This window comes from Lepisosteus oculatus, chromosome 5, assembly GCF_040954835.1.
Source record: "Lepisosteus oculatus isolate fLepOcu1 chromosome 5, fLepOcu1.hap2, whole genome shotgun sequence".
NCBI lineage: Eukaryota > Metazoa > Chordata > Actinopteri > Semionotiformes > Lepisosteidae > Lepisosteus > Lepisosteus oculatus.
The window spans coordinates 9,279,664-9,297,318 of record NC_090700.1 but is presented as its reverse complement, the minus strand read 5'-3'; the positions used below and the strand labels follow the sequence as shown (position 1 = coordinate 9,297,318).

General features: G+C 37.7%; 2 protein-coding genes across 2 annotated transcripts; both read right to left on the bottom strand.

Annotated features, from left to right (window-relative positions):
* Positions 1-4,811: 4,811 nt before the first annotated feature.
* On the bottom strand, positions 4,812-13,600 carry LOC107076689 (odorant receptor 131-2-like). The gene is made up of 2 exons (XM_015341285.2): positions 13,286-13,600; positions 4,812-5,699 (listed from the first exon to the last, which is right to left on the bottom strand). The coding sequence occupies exons 1-2, from the start codon at positions 13,598-13,600 to the stop codon at positions 4,812-4,814; spliced, it is 1,203 nt and encodes a 400-aa protein (XP_015196771.2).
* Positions 13,601-14,337: 737 nt separating this feature from the next.
* On the bottom strand, positions 14,338-15,219 carry LOC102697283 (odorant receptor 131-2-like). Its single transcript, XM_015341284.2, has one exon. The coding sequence runs from the start codon at positions 15,217-15,219 to the stop codon at positions 14,338-14,340; it is 882 nt and encodes a 293-aa protein (XP_015196770.1).
* Positions 15,220-17,655: the final 2,436 nt, after the last annotated feature.

The window sequence follows — 17,655 nt, the reverse complement described above, 5'->3', positions numbered from 1 at the left end:
ATGTAATGTTAATAAATGTACAGTATCTGTAAGGAAACCATGCATGTAGTTTCCTTTGTTTTCTTTATTTTGTTTTTTTCTTCAAATGGCTTCAATGAAAGCCAAAAACATTGTGTCGAATAAGACAGAAAAATATTACTTCGCTGCAGACTTCTTTTGTAACACTTGTCAGTAAAGATGAAGCACAAAGTAAAGATCAAAATCAAATTTAAAAAGTGTGGATGTGCCTATTTCATTCTTTATGTGCCTATTTTATTATTGTCTTGTAAAGCATGTACCATTTAATATTGAATTACCTTAAAAAACACTCTGATAGTATCCTCAAACAACATACAGTATTTCCAGAAACTGGTCTGTAGTCACTGTTTTTATAAGAGATGTTTGTCTAATATGCAGATCGGCATTCTCTGAGGAATGATGTTTGAATATTTCCAAACTGCTGACAAATCCAGCTGAGACCTTTGAGAGCAAGTTTGTTTTTATCAACTTGGAACCACTAAGAGCTAACCCCAAGATAAAGTGTCTAACCGAATTTGAAATTACTATATAAATGAAAATCTATTTTTCCTAACTTGCTGGTTAGAAAAGAAGCAAAAACTAGTTCTTTGACATGCATAACATTTTTATTTAATTTCAAAGCTGTTAACAAGAAATGAATCAAGCTCTGAGTTTAAATCAATTTAACATGCAGTATATGTTTGATCTTTAAACCCATAAATGTTCCAGGCCTTCAAGGTTGCATATCATCATACCACCATTTAAAATCTTTTTTAAAATATTATTCCTGTAGAAAGCAAAGAACATATTCAACAGAGGACCAGCCACTAGAATATCTCTTAAAATATATGTTTGTTTTATTTCTGCTTGATAAAATTATTTCTTCAAAAACATCTTGCATTACATGCACTGTAACACATTTTCCAAAGACAAAGAGATCTGAAAGAGGTTGAAAATATGTCAGTCATACTTGTACTATGTGTTTACAAAGTGAGGAGGCACTGTTTTATTTAATGTAAGACATGCATAATATTTTAGAGAATTAAAGAATTCTGCATCCCTTAAACCATACACAAGAGGGTTGAAACATCTGGAGGCCAATGTAAAAGTAAAGAAATGTGTCTAATTCAGTAATGTAGTAAATCTTTTGATTTATGAGTTTGAGCTCTTATTTCAGTTGTCATAAAGCTCGAATAACAACAAGGCCAAAATCAACAAGATTTGGGGACACATGGGGTACAATGGCCAGCAGCCATGTCACCCTGCTACTCACAGCTCACTGCAGGTGTGAGACTGGTCAGTACGTGGATGGTAGACCTCCTGGGAAAGATAAGGTTGCTGCTGGAAGAGGTACTAGGGGGCGCTTACCCTGCAGTCTGTATGGGCCCTAATGCCCTAATGTGAAAAAAAGGTGCCATCCTTCGGATGAGACATAAAACCGACTCTGTATGATCATTAAAAATCCCATGGTGTTTCTCGAAAAGAATAGGGGTGTTACCCCAGCGTCCTGGCAAAATTTCCCATTAGCCTTTACCAGTCATGGCCTCCTAATAATCCCCATCTATTAACTGGCTTCATCACTCTGTTCTCCTCCACACTGATAACTCATGTGTGGTGAGCGTACTGGTGCACTATGGCTGCCGTTGCATCATCCAGGTGGGGCTGCACACCAGTGTCGGTGGAGGGGAGTCCCCATTACATGTAAAAGCGCTTTGAGTGGAGTTTCCAGAAAAGTATTTACTATTATAATTCAGCCCTGTCCCTGGTGCGTCATCTGTGGGCCTCCCCTGACATCACGACCCTGGCTCAGCCCGGCCTCAGGAGTGGGCCGCCCTGACAGCGCGTGTCCAGTTCAGCCCGCCCTCTGGAGAAGACCGCTCTGAAAGCGTGTCTAATTTGGACCACTTCCAAACTTCCACTTCTGGTGCTGCCCTTGCCAGACCTCCCCGCCAACTGCCTGACCCCAGGACCTGCCCCCGATTCTCCTCCTTCTATCTGTCCCGGCAGAGCAGAGTCCATTCTGTAGCGCGTCAGTCAATAACCCTGGACAATGACACTTTCTCGAGTCTTTAACTTCTCCTGTTCCACCCCTGCCATCCTGATGAGCGGCGAAGCATAACACTGTCCTATTGGAATGACATAAAAAACAGCATTGATCACTTTCCAGATCTCACTATTTTTTTTATACCAACTAAATGGCTTAAATAAATTAACATCTCAATGTTGAAAAAAACAAAGGCATTTTTCCTCATTTCAAAAATGCATTCAGCTAATCACAAGAGCTTTGACACATTATTAAATGTTAGGTTGAACTTTATTTTTGGACACATGAGTTTTAAGTAAAAAATAAAGAGGTTATCATTCATTGTCCATATTTTCTCCCAGCTGTGTAGGTGAAGTCAAGGCTGTACATTTAAAGATGTAGTTCCATAATTATTCAAAGGTTGCTGCTGCAATAAGACAGAACAAGAATGTTTCAATAACTGTTTAACATTAGGGGCAGGATTACTGTAAGGAAACACTAATACTTATGTGACAGCATGGATGTAAAATAGTGTGCATCTATTGTATATAGTAATTGTAGAAATAAATCTGTAAAATTAAGAAACAACAATCTGCAGCAATACACTAAAATACACTAAAAGTGATCAGAGTTCTTAAATTGTTATGCAATGATATATTCGATTTAAGGCTATGTAGACGTTTCACACACAAGAATGTTCTGTGTTTCAGACACTCAGTGTTTTTCTGTTGAATATCTCAGAATGGGCTTTTTGAGCTGGAGTGATTGACAGACACCTGCAGGAAGGCAGTGTGGGGATATAAACAGGGCCGAGTTTCTGTGCTTGAGGAATCTGGGAAATTGTAGCATTGCGTTTGGTGTCAGTGCTTTACACATGCGGTATTAATATTATTAGTTGCAATGAACAACAAAAATTATGCTTATGATCAGAAATATGTTCTCATATGTCATTTCCTTAAAACAACTGAAATTTGAGTCTTTTCCCTTTATTAAACATATATTTAAACTGTTCTTTACAAAAATACCATATTATTATATGGTATTAATAAAAGGTTTTCTGTAAAGGTTTTGTGGTTTTGGTGATGTAAAATGATGAAGTGAGATGCTCCTTTTAAGTCAAGTTTCTTAGACAGTTTAAACCTTTGTATAAACATCCTCAGTTGTCTTCAATAAATTATAGGGTTTATACTCCTATCCACATATCCACTCCAGTTTAAAAATCAATCATGAATCCTTTACATTAAAACCACCCAGACATGTCTGACCTGTAACAACAGGTCATTACTCAAAGTATTATAGTTTTGAAACTTCTACAACTCTTTGAATTGAATTTATAAATGTATAACATCCAGGTGGATGCTGCACATTGGTGGTGGTGGTGGAGGTCCCCATTACCTGTAAAGCGCTTTGAGTGGAGTGTCCAGAAAAGCGCTATATGAGTGTAAGCAATTATTATTATTATTATTATTATTATTATTATTATTATTATTATTATAAAATCTCTAATCTATTTCAGTTTACTGTTGAAGAGTCATGTTTCTTATGAGAACATACTGTAGCACCCACGTGGGGCACTGTCGCCATGCGCACGCAAGGCAGGCTGGGAACGGCGGCTGAGGGGCGGGACTACCCGCCTGTCTGTACAGTAGTGGGACGAGGGCTGTAGACGCCCTCTCCCTCTTGTGACTGTGCGGGTGTGGTCCAGCGCTGTTTCCCCTGTCGCTGTGTGTGTAAGCCCCCTCAGTGTCTTCAATAAACGTCCTGCCAACCCGCGCCAGAGCCTCCGGACTGTTTCTTTCCGTCAGCGAAGCCCGGGAGCATTACAATACATACTCCGTTAAGATAGCACCCCAGGCGTTGAACACAGTTCTTTAGTGCTGCAAAGCAGGATAACTTTTTTTTCTGTGCACAGTGTTTTACATATTTCCCAGCTGTCACTTAAGTATGACCCCATCCCTAACACTGGGCGTGCTCCTAATATTAAACAATAATTGAAAAGTTCTTGTTTTGTCTTATTGCAACAGCAACCTGTGAAGAAAAAAAAAGAGGAGAAGGAGGAGAATGAGAAAAAAACTGAACATGAACAGAAGTCTATATGTAGTATAGTGCTGAATGGCTTGTCTGTGCTGGCTGAAAACCATAGGCTTGACTACCAAAGAATATAAATATAAATGATATAGATACATGAAGTTATGCAATATTTAAAGCTGGGCTACAAATCTTGTGCTAATGTTAAAAAGGGGGTGGAAGCTAATTGCTTTGATGTAAGTAAGGATGCTTAACTTGACCTGATCTCAAATGATTCTTTAAGGAGCACCTGAGCTATTCTACTGTGTATCATATTTTGTAGTCCTGCTACAGGACACTACTATATCTTAGTCTTCGAATGAGAAACAGCCTCTATACTAAATTTAAATAATTGTATTTCAACAGATTCCACCAAATTAGAGGTAATAGTGAAATTACAGTACAATAATACAAAAAGTACAAATATTTATTTTGTTCATAATTTCCTTGAGGATCTATTTATTGATGTTTAAGATACTGTTTTTTGTCAATGTAATGTTGATTTTTATTACTTTTATTAAATGATAAATATTTTTTTAAATTGCAAATGCAGTTTTACATGTATTTTTTAAATAACACAGCCTAATATTTCAATTGGGTTTATTATGAAAAACCTATATTCTTCAGTTTGCTTAATGCAATTTTAAAGATGATAGAATCTTTTACTCACTGAACAACCTTGCATAATTTGTTAGAATACAGATACAGTGTTTTACAGTTGTCACTATGTGTATACAAAGTGGGGAGACACAGTTTTCTTTAATCTAAAACATGCATAATATTTAAGAGCATTAAAGAATTCTGCATCCCTTAAACCATAAACAAGAGGGCTGAGACATCTGGAAGCCAATGTAAAAGCAATAAAATTGAAATATCTTACAGTTACAAAAATCTGAAAGTCAAACTCCAGAACAACTATTTCTACAAAAGGACACAACATCTCAATTAAGCAGAGGAGCAATTGCATTGTGTGCAGAAGCAAAGTCTTTTGAGCTTTGGATGAGGATTTTTTATTGTCTCCTGAAGCAGCTCTTGCTGCTATTGTTATTTTAATGTAACAAAATACCAGGATTATTCCTATTATAGCAAATTCCAGATGTGCCCGGATGATTCTCATGTACTTGTGCCATTCTGTCAGTAGTAATATTTCATAGCTGCAGAATGTCTTTTGTGCAAAATAACTTGGAGGAGCTGTAGCAGTGAAAATGAAGAGATCAATAATGGCATACAAGGAACTAAGAGCCCAGATGAAGAGAATTCCAGCCAGTGTCCTCCTCAGGGTGGAAATGTCCGCATGTCTCAGTGGCAGGCAGATGGCCACATATCGCTCCAGACACATCGCAGAGATGACAAACCGGGTTGTGCGGGAGAGAACTTCCATAATCATGCAGAGTAAAATACAAAATTCCACAGGAACTAGGATATTTAAATATATCTGTAGTGCCACAAGGTCTGTCAATAACAAAAGAACCGAGTCATTCAGTAAGGTGTGTGCGAACAAAATGTAGCGTGTGGTTGCCCAAAAAACAGCTTTTTTGAAAAAAGTGAAGAGCATGAAACAGTTCACACAGAGAAAAATCCCAACCAGCACCTGGACAATTACCGTCTTCAGCTGTTGAACAGTAACACTGGCAGTCAAAAAAACATTTTCAGTGCTTAAGTTATATTGAGAGGAGTTTTGAATCATATTTCATAACCTGGAGTAGGATGAAGAGAAAAGATTAGAAGACACTTCACAGGTGTACAAATCTATAAGGAAATTAAGAACGATTTATCTTTTTTGTGGCACTTAATATTGCATTACATTCATTAAGCACTCTTATCCTCAAACATTTTTCCTAAGACGGTTTGAAGATAGTGTTTATATACTTATCAAACATGCAGATCTACATTCTCTGAGGAATGACGTTTTGAATATTTTTAAATCGCTAACAAATCCACTAGAGCCCTTCGAGAGCAAGTTTGTTTTCATTAATTAGGAACCACAACCACCTAACATGTCAACCCAAGATACAAAGTCTATCCAAAGTGTAAATTACCATGCAGGACAAAAGGCCTGTTTCCTAATTTGTAATTACAGAAAATTCACAAAATAGTTCTTTGATGTGAAAACCCTTGAAAGAAATGTGAATGCATATGGAATCTGTCAGCAACAAATTAAACACATGGGATCAATTTGGCATGTGCTATGTGCAATGTGCTTCCAGTTTAATTTGAGAATTGTTTGCCCCCGTTAAACCAAAGATTCTAAGGTGTGACCTGGACAACCAAAAGTGTCTCCATAGGTCTTTGGGCTTGTTTTTAAATTCCTGTTAAACAAAATGACATTTTCATATCAATCACTCTGTCCCTCGGTACTCAGAATAGCTCTTCATGAATGGCATAGTCTAAATTTGAACTGGCATGAATGGGGAATGTTCTGTACAGGATTGGCCTTGTGAAAGCCTCTTGTTATTTATGTTTGTTTTATTTGTGTCTGGTAAAAGTTTTGCATCCAATGAAGTGTCTAACACAACATTAACATAATCTTGTCTAATGTGTCAGTTTATTCCGATTATTCAGTTTATTGGAATTAAGAATTCCAATGTACATGTACATATGGCAAAAAACTACTCTACTATACTCTTCTCTACTATGCCTCAGATATAGATTCCTTTAAGAGTAAGAAAATGTGCCATAATTGTAGCAGGAGTTGGACACTTAGGTTTAACTATGTAAATGCCAGCAGCCATACACCCTGCAACTCACAACTGGCAACCCACTGAAGCTCAGCAGGTGTGAGCCTGGTCAGTACCTGGATGGGAGACCTCCTGGGAAAAACTAAGGTTGCTGCTGGAAGTGGTGTTAGTGGGGCCAGCAGGGGGCGATCACCCTGTGGTCCATGTGGGTCCTAATGCCCCAGTGTAGTGACACTATACTGTAAACAGACGCCGTCCTTCAGATGAGATATAAAACTGAGACATAAAAAGACGTAAAACCGAGGTCCTGACTCTCTGTGGTCTTTAAAAATCCCGGGGTGTTTCTCGAAAAGAGTAGGGGTGTAACCCCGGTGTCCTGGCCAAATTTCCCATTGGCCCTCACCAATCATGGCCTCCTAATAATCACGATCTATGAATTGGATTCATTACTCTGCTCTCCTCCCCACCGATAGCTGATGTGTGGTGAGTGTTCTGGTGCACTATGGCTGCCGTCGCATCATCCAGGTGGGGCTGCACATTGGTGGTGGAAGGGAGTCCCCATTTCCTGTAAAGTGCTTTGAGTGGAGTGTCCAGAAAAGCACTATATAAGTGTAAGCAATTATTATTATTATAAATCCCTGGTTTTGTGCTGAGCAAATCCATAGAAAATGTTTTTTGTGCACATAGGGTTAGTTATTATGTTGATGCTTGTAATGGTGCTTCTAGTGCTGAAATAGTCAACTCTGGTGTTACAGCTACAGCCTATATTTAGTTATTTAATATTTACAACCTCGATTTTAAAAAATGGAGCCTAGCCATCACATGATCCACCAATAAAGCCAATGGATTTCAATGTAATGAAGTGTTTAAATGACAAGGATTAGTCTGTAATGATACTCATCCCCACAGGGCCAAAGGTCAGATACTGGACATGAGTCCATGTTAATTAATAATCATTTAGGTAGGATGCCTTTAATGTCATACATGAAAAAGCAGAAAGCCAAGAAGAGGCTATCTCACACATATAGTACCTGTTTCCTCCTTGGCTGAACTCCAAAAAAAAGTTAGAATGAACTTTTCTTTATCTGTGAGCAAAACATTGTTGAACTTCTTTAACCTTAAAATGGAGTCAGTACTGAAACTCTCAGGTGCTTAATTTATAGGAAAAGGGAGTGAAGACTTCATTTATTATTAATATTGAGCTCTGTGTTTAATTAAGATGTTTTGCTTATGATGAAATAGGCCCCCTATCTGAAAATGTGAAGAACATGAGGATAACACTGAATGAGGAGCCTTACACAGATGCACAGATTTTGAATATGGATGTCATTGTCAAGTTGTTGTTCTGCAATCAGTCTAAATACATAGCACAGGTACAGCAGAATCCTTAGAAATCTTCACAGTTATCCTGAAAATCTGTGTTAAATCTTTATAAGCACAGCAGGAAGGCCTAAAATATTCCTGTTGGAAAACGTTATTTAAAAGATACATCAACATTTATTAAAACCAGCTTTGCTTACCAGAGGAACTCTGCTTTTAAAATATAGTTCAAATGACCTGATTTCAGATGGGTGACTGCCTCAAGTGGTGTAATTCTCTTCTAAGATTATATATTAGGAGGCTAAATTAACTGACAGGCCTGTATTATATTCTGTTAGATGTGGGTCTTACTGTTTTAGGCAGCATAAAAAATAATATTTAAATAGTTGGCAGAAGCTCTTGTCTCTCAGACTGTATACAGTATAAGTGGGATTAAACATCATCACAGGATGAGAAGAACAACAAAGTTGAGGTACCGCAGGTGAATGAAGACAGACACAGTCATCATTGCTAACAAGGCCTCTATCACACCGTACAGGAAGGACATGAGGCACAGACTCAGCTGAACTGCTTGCAGCAGCACTGTATTCCTGGCCTTTGTTGCTGAAGCTCTGTCAGAGGAGACTGACCTGGCCTCCAACATTATTGCCGCATATGTGTAAAGGAGAATGACTCCCACTGTTACAAAACAGAAGGAAGGGATTGCAATCTTCACATCAGCTTGTCATTGTGTGTTGAACATGTCCTCCCATCTGTAAAATATTGAATTTAAATACTGAGCACTTCAGTTCTTGATCTACAGAGCCAAAACAACAGATTGCACACATTGCCAGTATTGACCTTGATTTCTTGTAGGTGCTCTAAATGCATCCCCTCTAATGAAAACAAGCTGTTTTCTTAATACAAACTTATGTTTTAGGAAGATAGGTGTTACATCTGTTTGGATATTGCGTTGTCAGTTGTGGGTGATAGATTCCTTGTGAACTATGCAAGGGTTTTCAGGTGAAAAAACTAGTTTGTGCATGTTGTGTAAACAGTAAAGTTGGAAACAGGGATTTTGTTTTAATGAAGTAATTTAAAATTGGGTTAGACATTGTATCCTGTAAACTTGCTTTCAGTTTACAGCTCTATTAAGCTTGTCAGCACTTGGAAAATACCCAAACATCATTCTTCAGAGAATTTAGATCTGCAAGTAAGATAAATATGGCTTACAAAAGCACTGTCTTCAAACAATTACAAATATTTCAGGTGGGTAGGTGCAAAGGAACAAGTAATAGGTTTATCCCATGCTGAAAAAAAGAAGGGAGAACACACAACATTTCGGCCGTAGAGCCTTCTTCAGGTGCCACAAATATTTTTTGGAAATACCTTATATTGTTTCAGGATCAGAGTGTTTATGTAATGTAATACAATATATAATGATACACATTTACTATTAAACAAAGCAAAGAAAAAATAAATTCTGAAAACAGGCAATATTATATTCACTCTTTAAATCTGCTTTTTCTGGATTTACTCTGTATTAGACCTTTAATATCAAGTGCAAGAAAGGTAGCCTGCATATCAAAGTACTTTTTCATATTAGACACTAATTATTATTGCAATTGTTATATTATATCATTATTATGCACCACAATATCAATTAAATAATCTCATTATATTTCCTATAAATTGAAGAAAAAAGACAGATGAAAGAAAACAAGATTAAATTTATGCTTGATTTCCTTACATTTATATTTCTTAACATTATGATGTCTATTCTAAACTTTTCTCTTCCATTTACTCTAGATTGTGAAATATGATTCAAAATTCCTCAGAAAATAATGTAAGCACTGAAGGCATTTTTCTTTATACACAGCAAAGGTGTTCTCCAGCTGAAGACAATGGTTATCCAGGTGCTAACTGGAGTTTTTCTCTAAGTGAACTGTTTCATGCTCTTCACTTTTTCTAGAATCATTTTTTTCGAACAATCACACACTACATTTTGTTTGCACACTTGTTGCTCGGTAATTCAGTTCTTTTGTTTTTGACAGACCATGTGGCACTGCAGATACATGTAAATATCCTGCTTCCTGTGGAATTTTGTATTTTACTCTGCATGATTATGAAAATTGTCTCCCGCACAACCCGGTTTGTCATCACTGTGATGTGTCTGGACCTTGTAAATGTCTCTATTGAATAAAATTTTAGCTAATTCTGGTTCTTGGGCTTGTGTCCCACTGCTCCCTCCCCAGTTCATCCCTCACCTCATGGGCTCGAACCCGAGTCTCTGGTGTCGCTCAACAGGGGTATTGCCAGCTGAGCTAAAGAAGACCTTCCTCAGCCAACATCCCTGTCATGCGCAGGGGCGTATTTGTTACACTATGTTCAGTGAGTAAAACATTCGGTCATCTTTAAAATTGAATTTTGCATATTGATTGTGGAATAGAAGTTTTTCTAACAAACCCAATGAATTAAAAAAATATATAAATTAAATAAAAATACATGTTAAACTGGTACAATAAATGGATCTGGAACATTTAACAATATTACGTAAGAAGGTCAAATGGTAACATTATTTCCCAGGTGGATAAAATATTTGCCCTGAATACCATCTCCTGAAGGAGAACGGTTCGCTGTGCATAATAATTACAGAAAAAAATACATGTATGTATATTTCCCATTTAATCAAAGTAATAAAGAAATCAGGTTTACGTTGGCACTAATATGGAAAACATGAATAAAAATACATTCTCATGGAAATTATTTGAACATAAGAGTGTATAATTATAGCTGCTGCTTTCATATCTCTGTTATCTGCAGTCTGCTGAGAAGTGTGAACACTATCTCCAGTCTTGGCCCACAGGCCTCTCTCCTCCTCTGTGTTCCCAGAGACACAGCAGTGTGTCAGCTGCTCTTATCACCTCCTTCTCCCACAATTAAGAGCAGCATTAATTAAGCAAGTATACTGTCGGATCACTTGTCTTTCAATTCACCATGCTGCACTTAGATTATTGTGTCAGCAATCTGTACCATATGTATGCTGGCTTTTCGGTAGGAGGTAAAAAGTAATAATATGTCACGATTATAGTCCCTCCTCCTTAAGGGTGCTCCAGCCCTTTCACCAGACTTAATTCTGTGCACCTGACCCCTTTTCCCAGCCCACCTTAAAAGCCAGGCGCTGACGCTTATCCTGGCTCTGGATCTGGTTTCCGCACCATGCGAGTCCGGGTCCTGGAAGCGCCTGGTCCCATTAAGGTTTTAATCTCTGTTCCTGCTCCTTGTCTGCCGGTTCTGACCCGGTTCGTGTTTTTAATTCCTTGTTTGGATGGATCACCTGGCTATGGACTTTCTTGTGTTTTTGGATTGTTTGCCTCGGCCACACCTTCCCCGTGCACCATCACACTTTAGACACGCCCCCCCGTTTTCAGCCCCGTATCCCTGCATAACTTTTTCCTTGTGTTTCCCCACTTCGGATTGTGTCGTCCACATAGGGTCCGGAAAGAACTGTTCGTTACATAATACTAATAATACAAAATAACATATTATTCATACATAATACAGTGGTTTTGTAAAGAACAGTTTAAATATGTTTAATAAAGGGAAAAGACTCAAATTCAGTTTTTTTTTAAAGAAATGACATATGAGAACACATTTCTGATCTTAAAGCATAACTTTATTTTTGGATAAGTTTTAAGTAAAAAATAAAGAGGTTAGCATTCATTGTCCATATTTTCTCCCAGCTGTGTAGGTGAAGTCAAGGCTGTAGATTTAAAGATGTAGTTCCATAATTATTCATAATTATTCAAAGGCTGCTGCTGCAATAAGACAGAACAAGAATGTTTCAATAACTGTTTAACATTAGGGGCAGGATTACTGTAAGGAAACACTAATACATATGTGACAGCATGGATGTAAAATAGTGTGCATCTATTGTATATAGTAATTGTAGAAATAAATCTGTAAAATTAAGAAACAATATGCATCAATACACTAAAATTGATCAGAGTTCTTAAATTGTAATACAATTATATATTCGATTTAAGGCTTTGTAGAGGTTTCACAGTAAAGAATGTTCTGTGTTTCAGGGCAGACACTCAGTGTTTTTCTGTTGAATCTCTCAGAATGGGCTTTGAGCTGGAGTGATTGACAGACACCTGCAGGAAGGCAGTGTGGGGATATAAACAGGGCCGAGTTTCTGTGCTTGAGAAATCTGGGAAGTTGTAGCATTGTGTTTGGTGTCAGTGCTTTTCACATGCAGTATTAATATTATTACTGTTGCAATAAACAACAAAAGTTATTAACAAAAGTCATTTCTTTAAAAAAACTGAAATTTGAGACTTTTCCCTTTATTAAACATAATTAATATGCACAGTGAGCCGTTCATGGAACTTGGAACTGAATATAATTTTCAGGAGATGGTATTTAGGGCAAATATTTTATCCACCTAGAAAAGAATGTTACCATTTGACCTGCATAAGTGATATTGTTAAATGTACCAGATCCACTTAGCTCCTAAGTGAAGTTTTACATGTATTTTTATTTAATTTCTAGATTTTTTAATTAATTGAGGTTGTTCGAAAAACTTCTATTCCACAATCAATATGCAAAATTCAATTTTAAAGATGACAGAATGTTTTACTCACTGAACATAGTTTAACAAATACGCCCCTGTGCATAACAGGGATGTTTGCCGAGGAAGGTCTTCTTTAGCCCAGCTGGCAATACCCCTGTTGAACAATGCCGGAGACCTGGGTTCGAGCCCATGCGGTGAGGGACATAGTGGGGCACAAGCCCAAGAACCAGAATTCTCAACATTATGCAATAGAGACTTTTACAAAATTTCATGTAAGAACTCAGAAACAATGTTTTTACATCTTCCATAATGTGTATACAAAGCGAGGAGACACTGTTTTCTTCAGTTTAAGACATGCATACTTTTTAAGAGCATTAAATAATTCTGCATCCCTTAAACCATAAACAAGAGGGCTGAGATATCTGGAAGCCAATGTAAAAGCAATAAAATTGAAATATCTTACAGTTACAAAAATCTGAAAGTAAATTTCCAAAACTGCCATCTCTACAAAGGGACACAACAGTTAAATTAAACAGAGGGGCAACTGCATTGTGTGCAGAAGCAAACTCTTTTGAGCTTTGGATGAGGAATTCTTATTATCTCCTGAAGCAGCTCTGGCTGCTGACATTTTATATAACAACATACCAGGATTATTCCTATTACAACAAATTCCAAATTTGACAGAATGGCTCTCATATAGGTGTGCCATTCTGTCAGTAATAATATTTCATAGCGGCAGAATGTCTTTTCTTCATAATAACTTGGAGGTGCTGAAGCTGTGAAAATGAAGAGATCAATAATGGCATACAAGGAACTAAGAGCCCAGATGAAGAGAATTCCAGCCAGTGTCCTCCTCAGGATGGAAATGTCTGCATGTCTCAGTGGCAGGCAGATGGCCACATAGGGCTCCAGACACATCGCAGTGATGACGAACCGGGATGTGCGGGAGACAATTTCCATTTTCTTTCGAATTTCTTTAAGAATGTTGTGTTGTCATGAAGTTCTAATATCAAAATCTAGAGAAACATGACCCAGACCCAGACTCTGACCCAGTTAACTACGTGCAGTATTATGAGTTAAAACACTCATTAGGTGATGAGACAGTATGTGTTTAATTAATGTGCTGCTCTTAATTGTGGGAGAAGGAGGTGATACAGAGCAGCTGTGTCTCTAGGAACAGAGAAGAGGCCTGTGGGCCTAGAAAAACTATAGTCTTCTCAGGCAGCTGCATACAGTAGACATATTTCTTAATCGATAACCCTTGCTAGCTGAAAACTTAAATGCCAAATGCTAATGTAAAGTTTATTTTTGTATTACTTTGATTAAATGGGAAATACACACAATTTCACTTTTCTATAATTATTATGCACAGTGGAAAATCCTCCTTTAGCAGATGGTATTTGGGGCAAGTATTTTATCCACTTGGAAAATACTCTTCTCATTTCACCTGCTTTAGTGATATTGTAAAATGTATGAGATCCTCTTAGTTCCAAAGTGAAGTACTACATTTATTTTTATGTAATTAATGCTATTTAATTCATTGGGTTTGTTCTAAATACCTATATTATACAACCAATATGAAAAATGCTATTTAAAAAAATGACAGAATGTTTTATTCACTGATCATATATGTAACAGAGACTCTTACATACCTGTAGTTTCTTAGAAGAACTCAAAAACAGTGTTTTACAGCTTTACTATGTATATACAACGTGAGGAGACACTGTTTTACTTAATCGAAGACATGCATAATATTTAAGAACATTAAAGAATTCTGCATCCCTTAAACCATAAACTAGAGGGCTGAGACATCTGGAAGCCAATGTAAAAGCAATAAAATTGAAATATCTTACAGTTACAAAAATCTGAAAGTCAATTTCCAAAACAGCCATCTCTACAAACGGACACAATAGTTCAATTAAGCAAAGGAGCAACTGCATGGTGTGCAGAAGCAAAGTCTTTTGAGCTTTGGATGAGGATTTTTTATTATCTCCTGAAGCAGCTCTGGCTGCCGACATTATTTTAATATAACAAAATACCAGGATGATTCCTATTACAGCAAAGTCCAAATTTGATAGAATTGCTCTCATGTACTTGTGCCATTCTGTCATTAATAAAATTTCATAGCTGCAGAATGTCTTTTCTGCATAATAACTTGGAGGTGCTGTAGAAGTGAAAATGAAGAGATCAATAATGGCATACAAGGAACTAAGAGCCCAGATGAAGAGAATTCCAGCCAGTGTCGTCCTCAGGGTGGAAATGTCCGCATGTCTCAGTGGCAGGCAGATGGCCACATAGCGCTCCAGACACATCGCAGTGATGACAAACCTGGTTGTGCGGGAGACAATTTCCATAATCATGCAGAGTAAAATACAAAATTCCACAGGAAGCAGGATATTTAAATATATCTGCAATATCACAAGGTCTGTCAAAAACAAAAGAACTGAGTCACTGAGTAACGAGTGTGCGAACAAAATGTAGCGTGTGGTTGTCCGAAAAATCTCTGTTTTGAAAAAAGTGAAGAGCATGAAACAGTTCACACACAGAAAAATCGCAACCAGCACCTGGACAACGACCATCCTCAGCTGGCGAACAGCTAAGCTGGGAATAAAAAAAATGTCTTCAGTGCTCACATTATTTTGTGTGGTATTTTCAATCATATTCCATAACCTACAGTAAGAAGAAAAGAGAAGAAAACACATCACAGATGTAATGTAAATAAATGTAAGGAAATCAGACATGCAATATTCCTCATCATGTTTTGTTTCTTCAGATGAAACCAATGACCCATATCAATGTGTTTTTAAAAACATTTTCTCTGCATACTTCTGTTACTCTTGGAAGTAAAAATCAACCATAGAGTAATGACCATAATGTGCCTATTTAATCATTATCTTGTATAGTCTAATATTAAATGTGTATCATTTAAAGGCTGCATTACCTTAAAACACTCTGATAGTATCTTCAAACAGCATACACTGTATGGTATTTTCAGAGACTGCTCTGAAGACAGTGTTTTTGTAGTACTTGTTCATCTAATTTGCACATCGACATTCTCTGAGGAACGCTGTTTTGAATATTGTCAAACCGCTGAGAAATCCAATTGAGCCCTTTGAGAGCAAGTTGGTTTTCATTAATTGGGAACCACTAAGTTTACATGTCAATCCAAGATACACTGTCTCACCAAATATTAAATTGCTACAGGATTCTAAATCCTTGTTTCCTAATTTGCTCGTAAGACAAAATGCACAAACTAATTATTTAATGTGAAATCCATTGAAACCTGTCAACAACAAATGAATCAAGCATGGGAAACAACTTTGGGCTGTAAGATCTCTATGTGCTCTGCATTTAATATCAGGATTGTTTGCCCTTTAGTGCCATAACCATTTCAATGTGTGACCTTTGAAATTATACATTTATAATAATAATAATAATAATCTTTATTTTATATAGCACTTTTAAATATGGCTTCTCATAGTGCTTTACAGAACGATAACAACAACAATGAAAAAAGACAACATATGCATAACGGGAATACACAATGGGAGGACACAGTAGATGGAGATACTGAATACAGTAGGAGCAGAGGGGTAAAGAACAGAACCAATTAAGTGAAGGCTCTTCTAAAGAAGGTTTTGAGAAGGTGACTCTCTGATATTCTTGGGGAGAGAGTTCCAGAGTTTTGGGGCATAACAGGAGAAGTCCCTGTCACCCATAGAGAAGATGGGCTTGGGGGACTGTTAGGACACCATAGTTAGAAGAACAAAGGTTTCAAAGTGGGGAGTAGGACTCAGACAGGTACTGAGGTGCCAAGCAATGCAGAGCCTTGTAGGTGGGCATGAGTGTTTTGAAGTTGACATGAAACCTGGCAGGAAGTCAGTGCAAGGACTCCAGGACAGAAGTAATGTGATCACTTGCACTAGACCAGGTCAGGATTCAGGCTGCCGAATTTTGGACATACTGGAGTTTGTTCAATGTGGATTTAGAAACTCCAGCAAGTAGAGCATTACAGTAGTTAATTTGGGAGAAGACAAATGTGTTGATCAGCTTTTTAGCCACAGTTAGCGATAACATAGGACAAAGTCTAGCGATATTTTTAAGGTGAAAGAAAGATGCTTTGACAATGTGTTGCATATGTGGGTCAAACAAGCCTGAATCTAATATCACCCCCAAGTTTTTCAATTTAGACTGAAGTTCAAGTACAGTACCTTTCACAGATAAAGTTACAGCCTTGGCTTTACAAAGTTGATGGGGGGAGGTGGCAATAAGCATGACTTCAGTTTTGTCACAGTTTAGATTAAGGAAATTTTGAGTCATCTATGTTTTGATGTCAGACATGCAATTAGATAGAATACACATCAGTGTCAGGTTTGGTATGGATGTAGATTTGAGTATCATCAGCATAGAAATGATAGTTGAGGTCATGTGATTTTAAAAGCTGAGCAAGCGGAAACATGTAAATGCTGAAATGTAGGGGACCCAGTATTGAGCCCTGAGGAACACCAGACTTAACGAGTCCAATTTCAGACCTAAATTCACCAAGAGAGCCAAAGTGACAGCAATCAGTGAGGCAAGACTTGAACGATTTGAGAGTAGTGTCACAAACTCCAAACACAGTTTCAAAATGAGAATGTAAGATATCGTGGTTAATGTCACGGACGTCCAAAGGGACTAACCGTGGAGTGGCAGGAGAGCAGAAAAAGACCCATATGCGTAGCAGCGAGAGGGGAAAAAGGCCCGGGCTCGTTAGTGCAAAGAGTTCAGGAGTGCCGTATAGAAACCTATGCCCTCAGGTAGCGGACCTGGGGCGACCTAGTGGTAGGCAGGTCTCAGGACATCCGAACGTCAATGCTGAGCGAGGGCAGAGTACAAGACCCGGAAATATATAGCCCAAGGGAAAGAGAGAAACCGGAAGGACAGCAGGCAGGAAACTAGGGACAGGACAGAGAAGGAGCGCCCTCTGGCTGCAGAGGGCCTGGCAGTTAACAGTGTCAAAAGCAGCTCTGAGATCA

Coding starts and splice junctions, on each gene's coding strand:
- LOC107076689 (XM_015341285.2), bottom strand. CDS start 13,600: ATGGAAATTGTCTCCCGCACATCCCGGTTCGTCATCACTGCGATGTGT. Junction 5,700..13,285: donor TTGTAATAGGAATAATCCTG/GTATGTTGTTAT, acceptor ACTGTTCAACAG/CTGAAGACGGTAATTGTCCA.
- LOC102697283 (XM_015341284.2), bottom strand. CDS start 15,219: ATGGTCGTTGTCCAGGTGCTGGTTGCGATTTTTCTGTGTGTGAACTGT.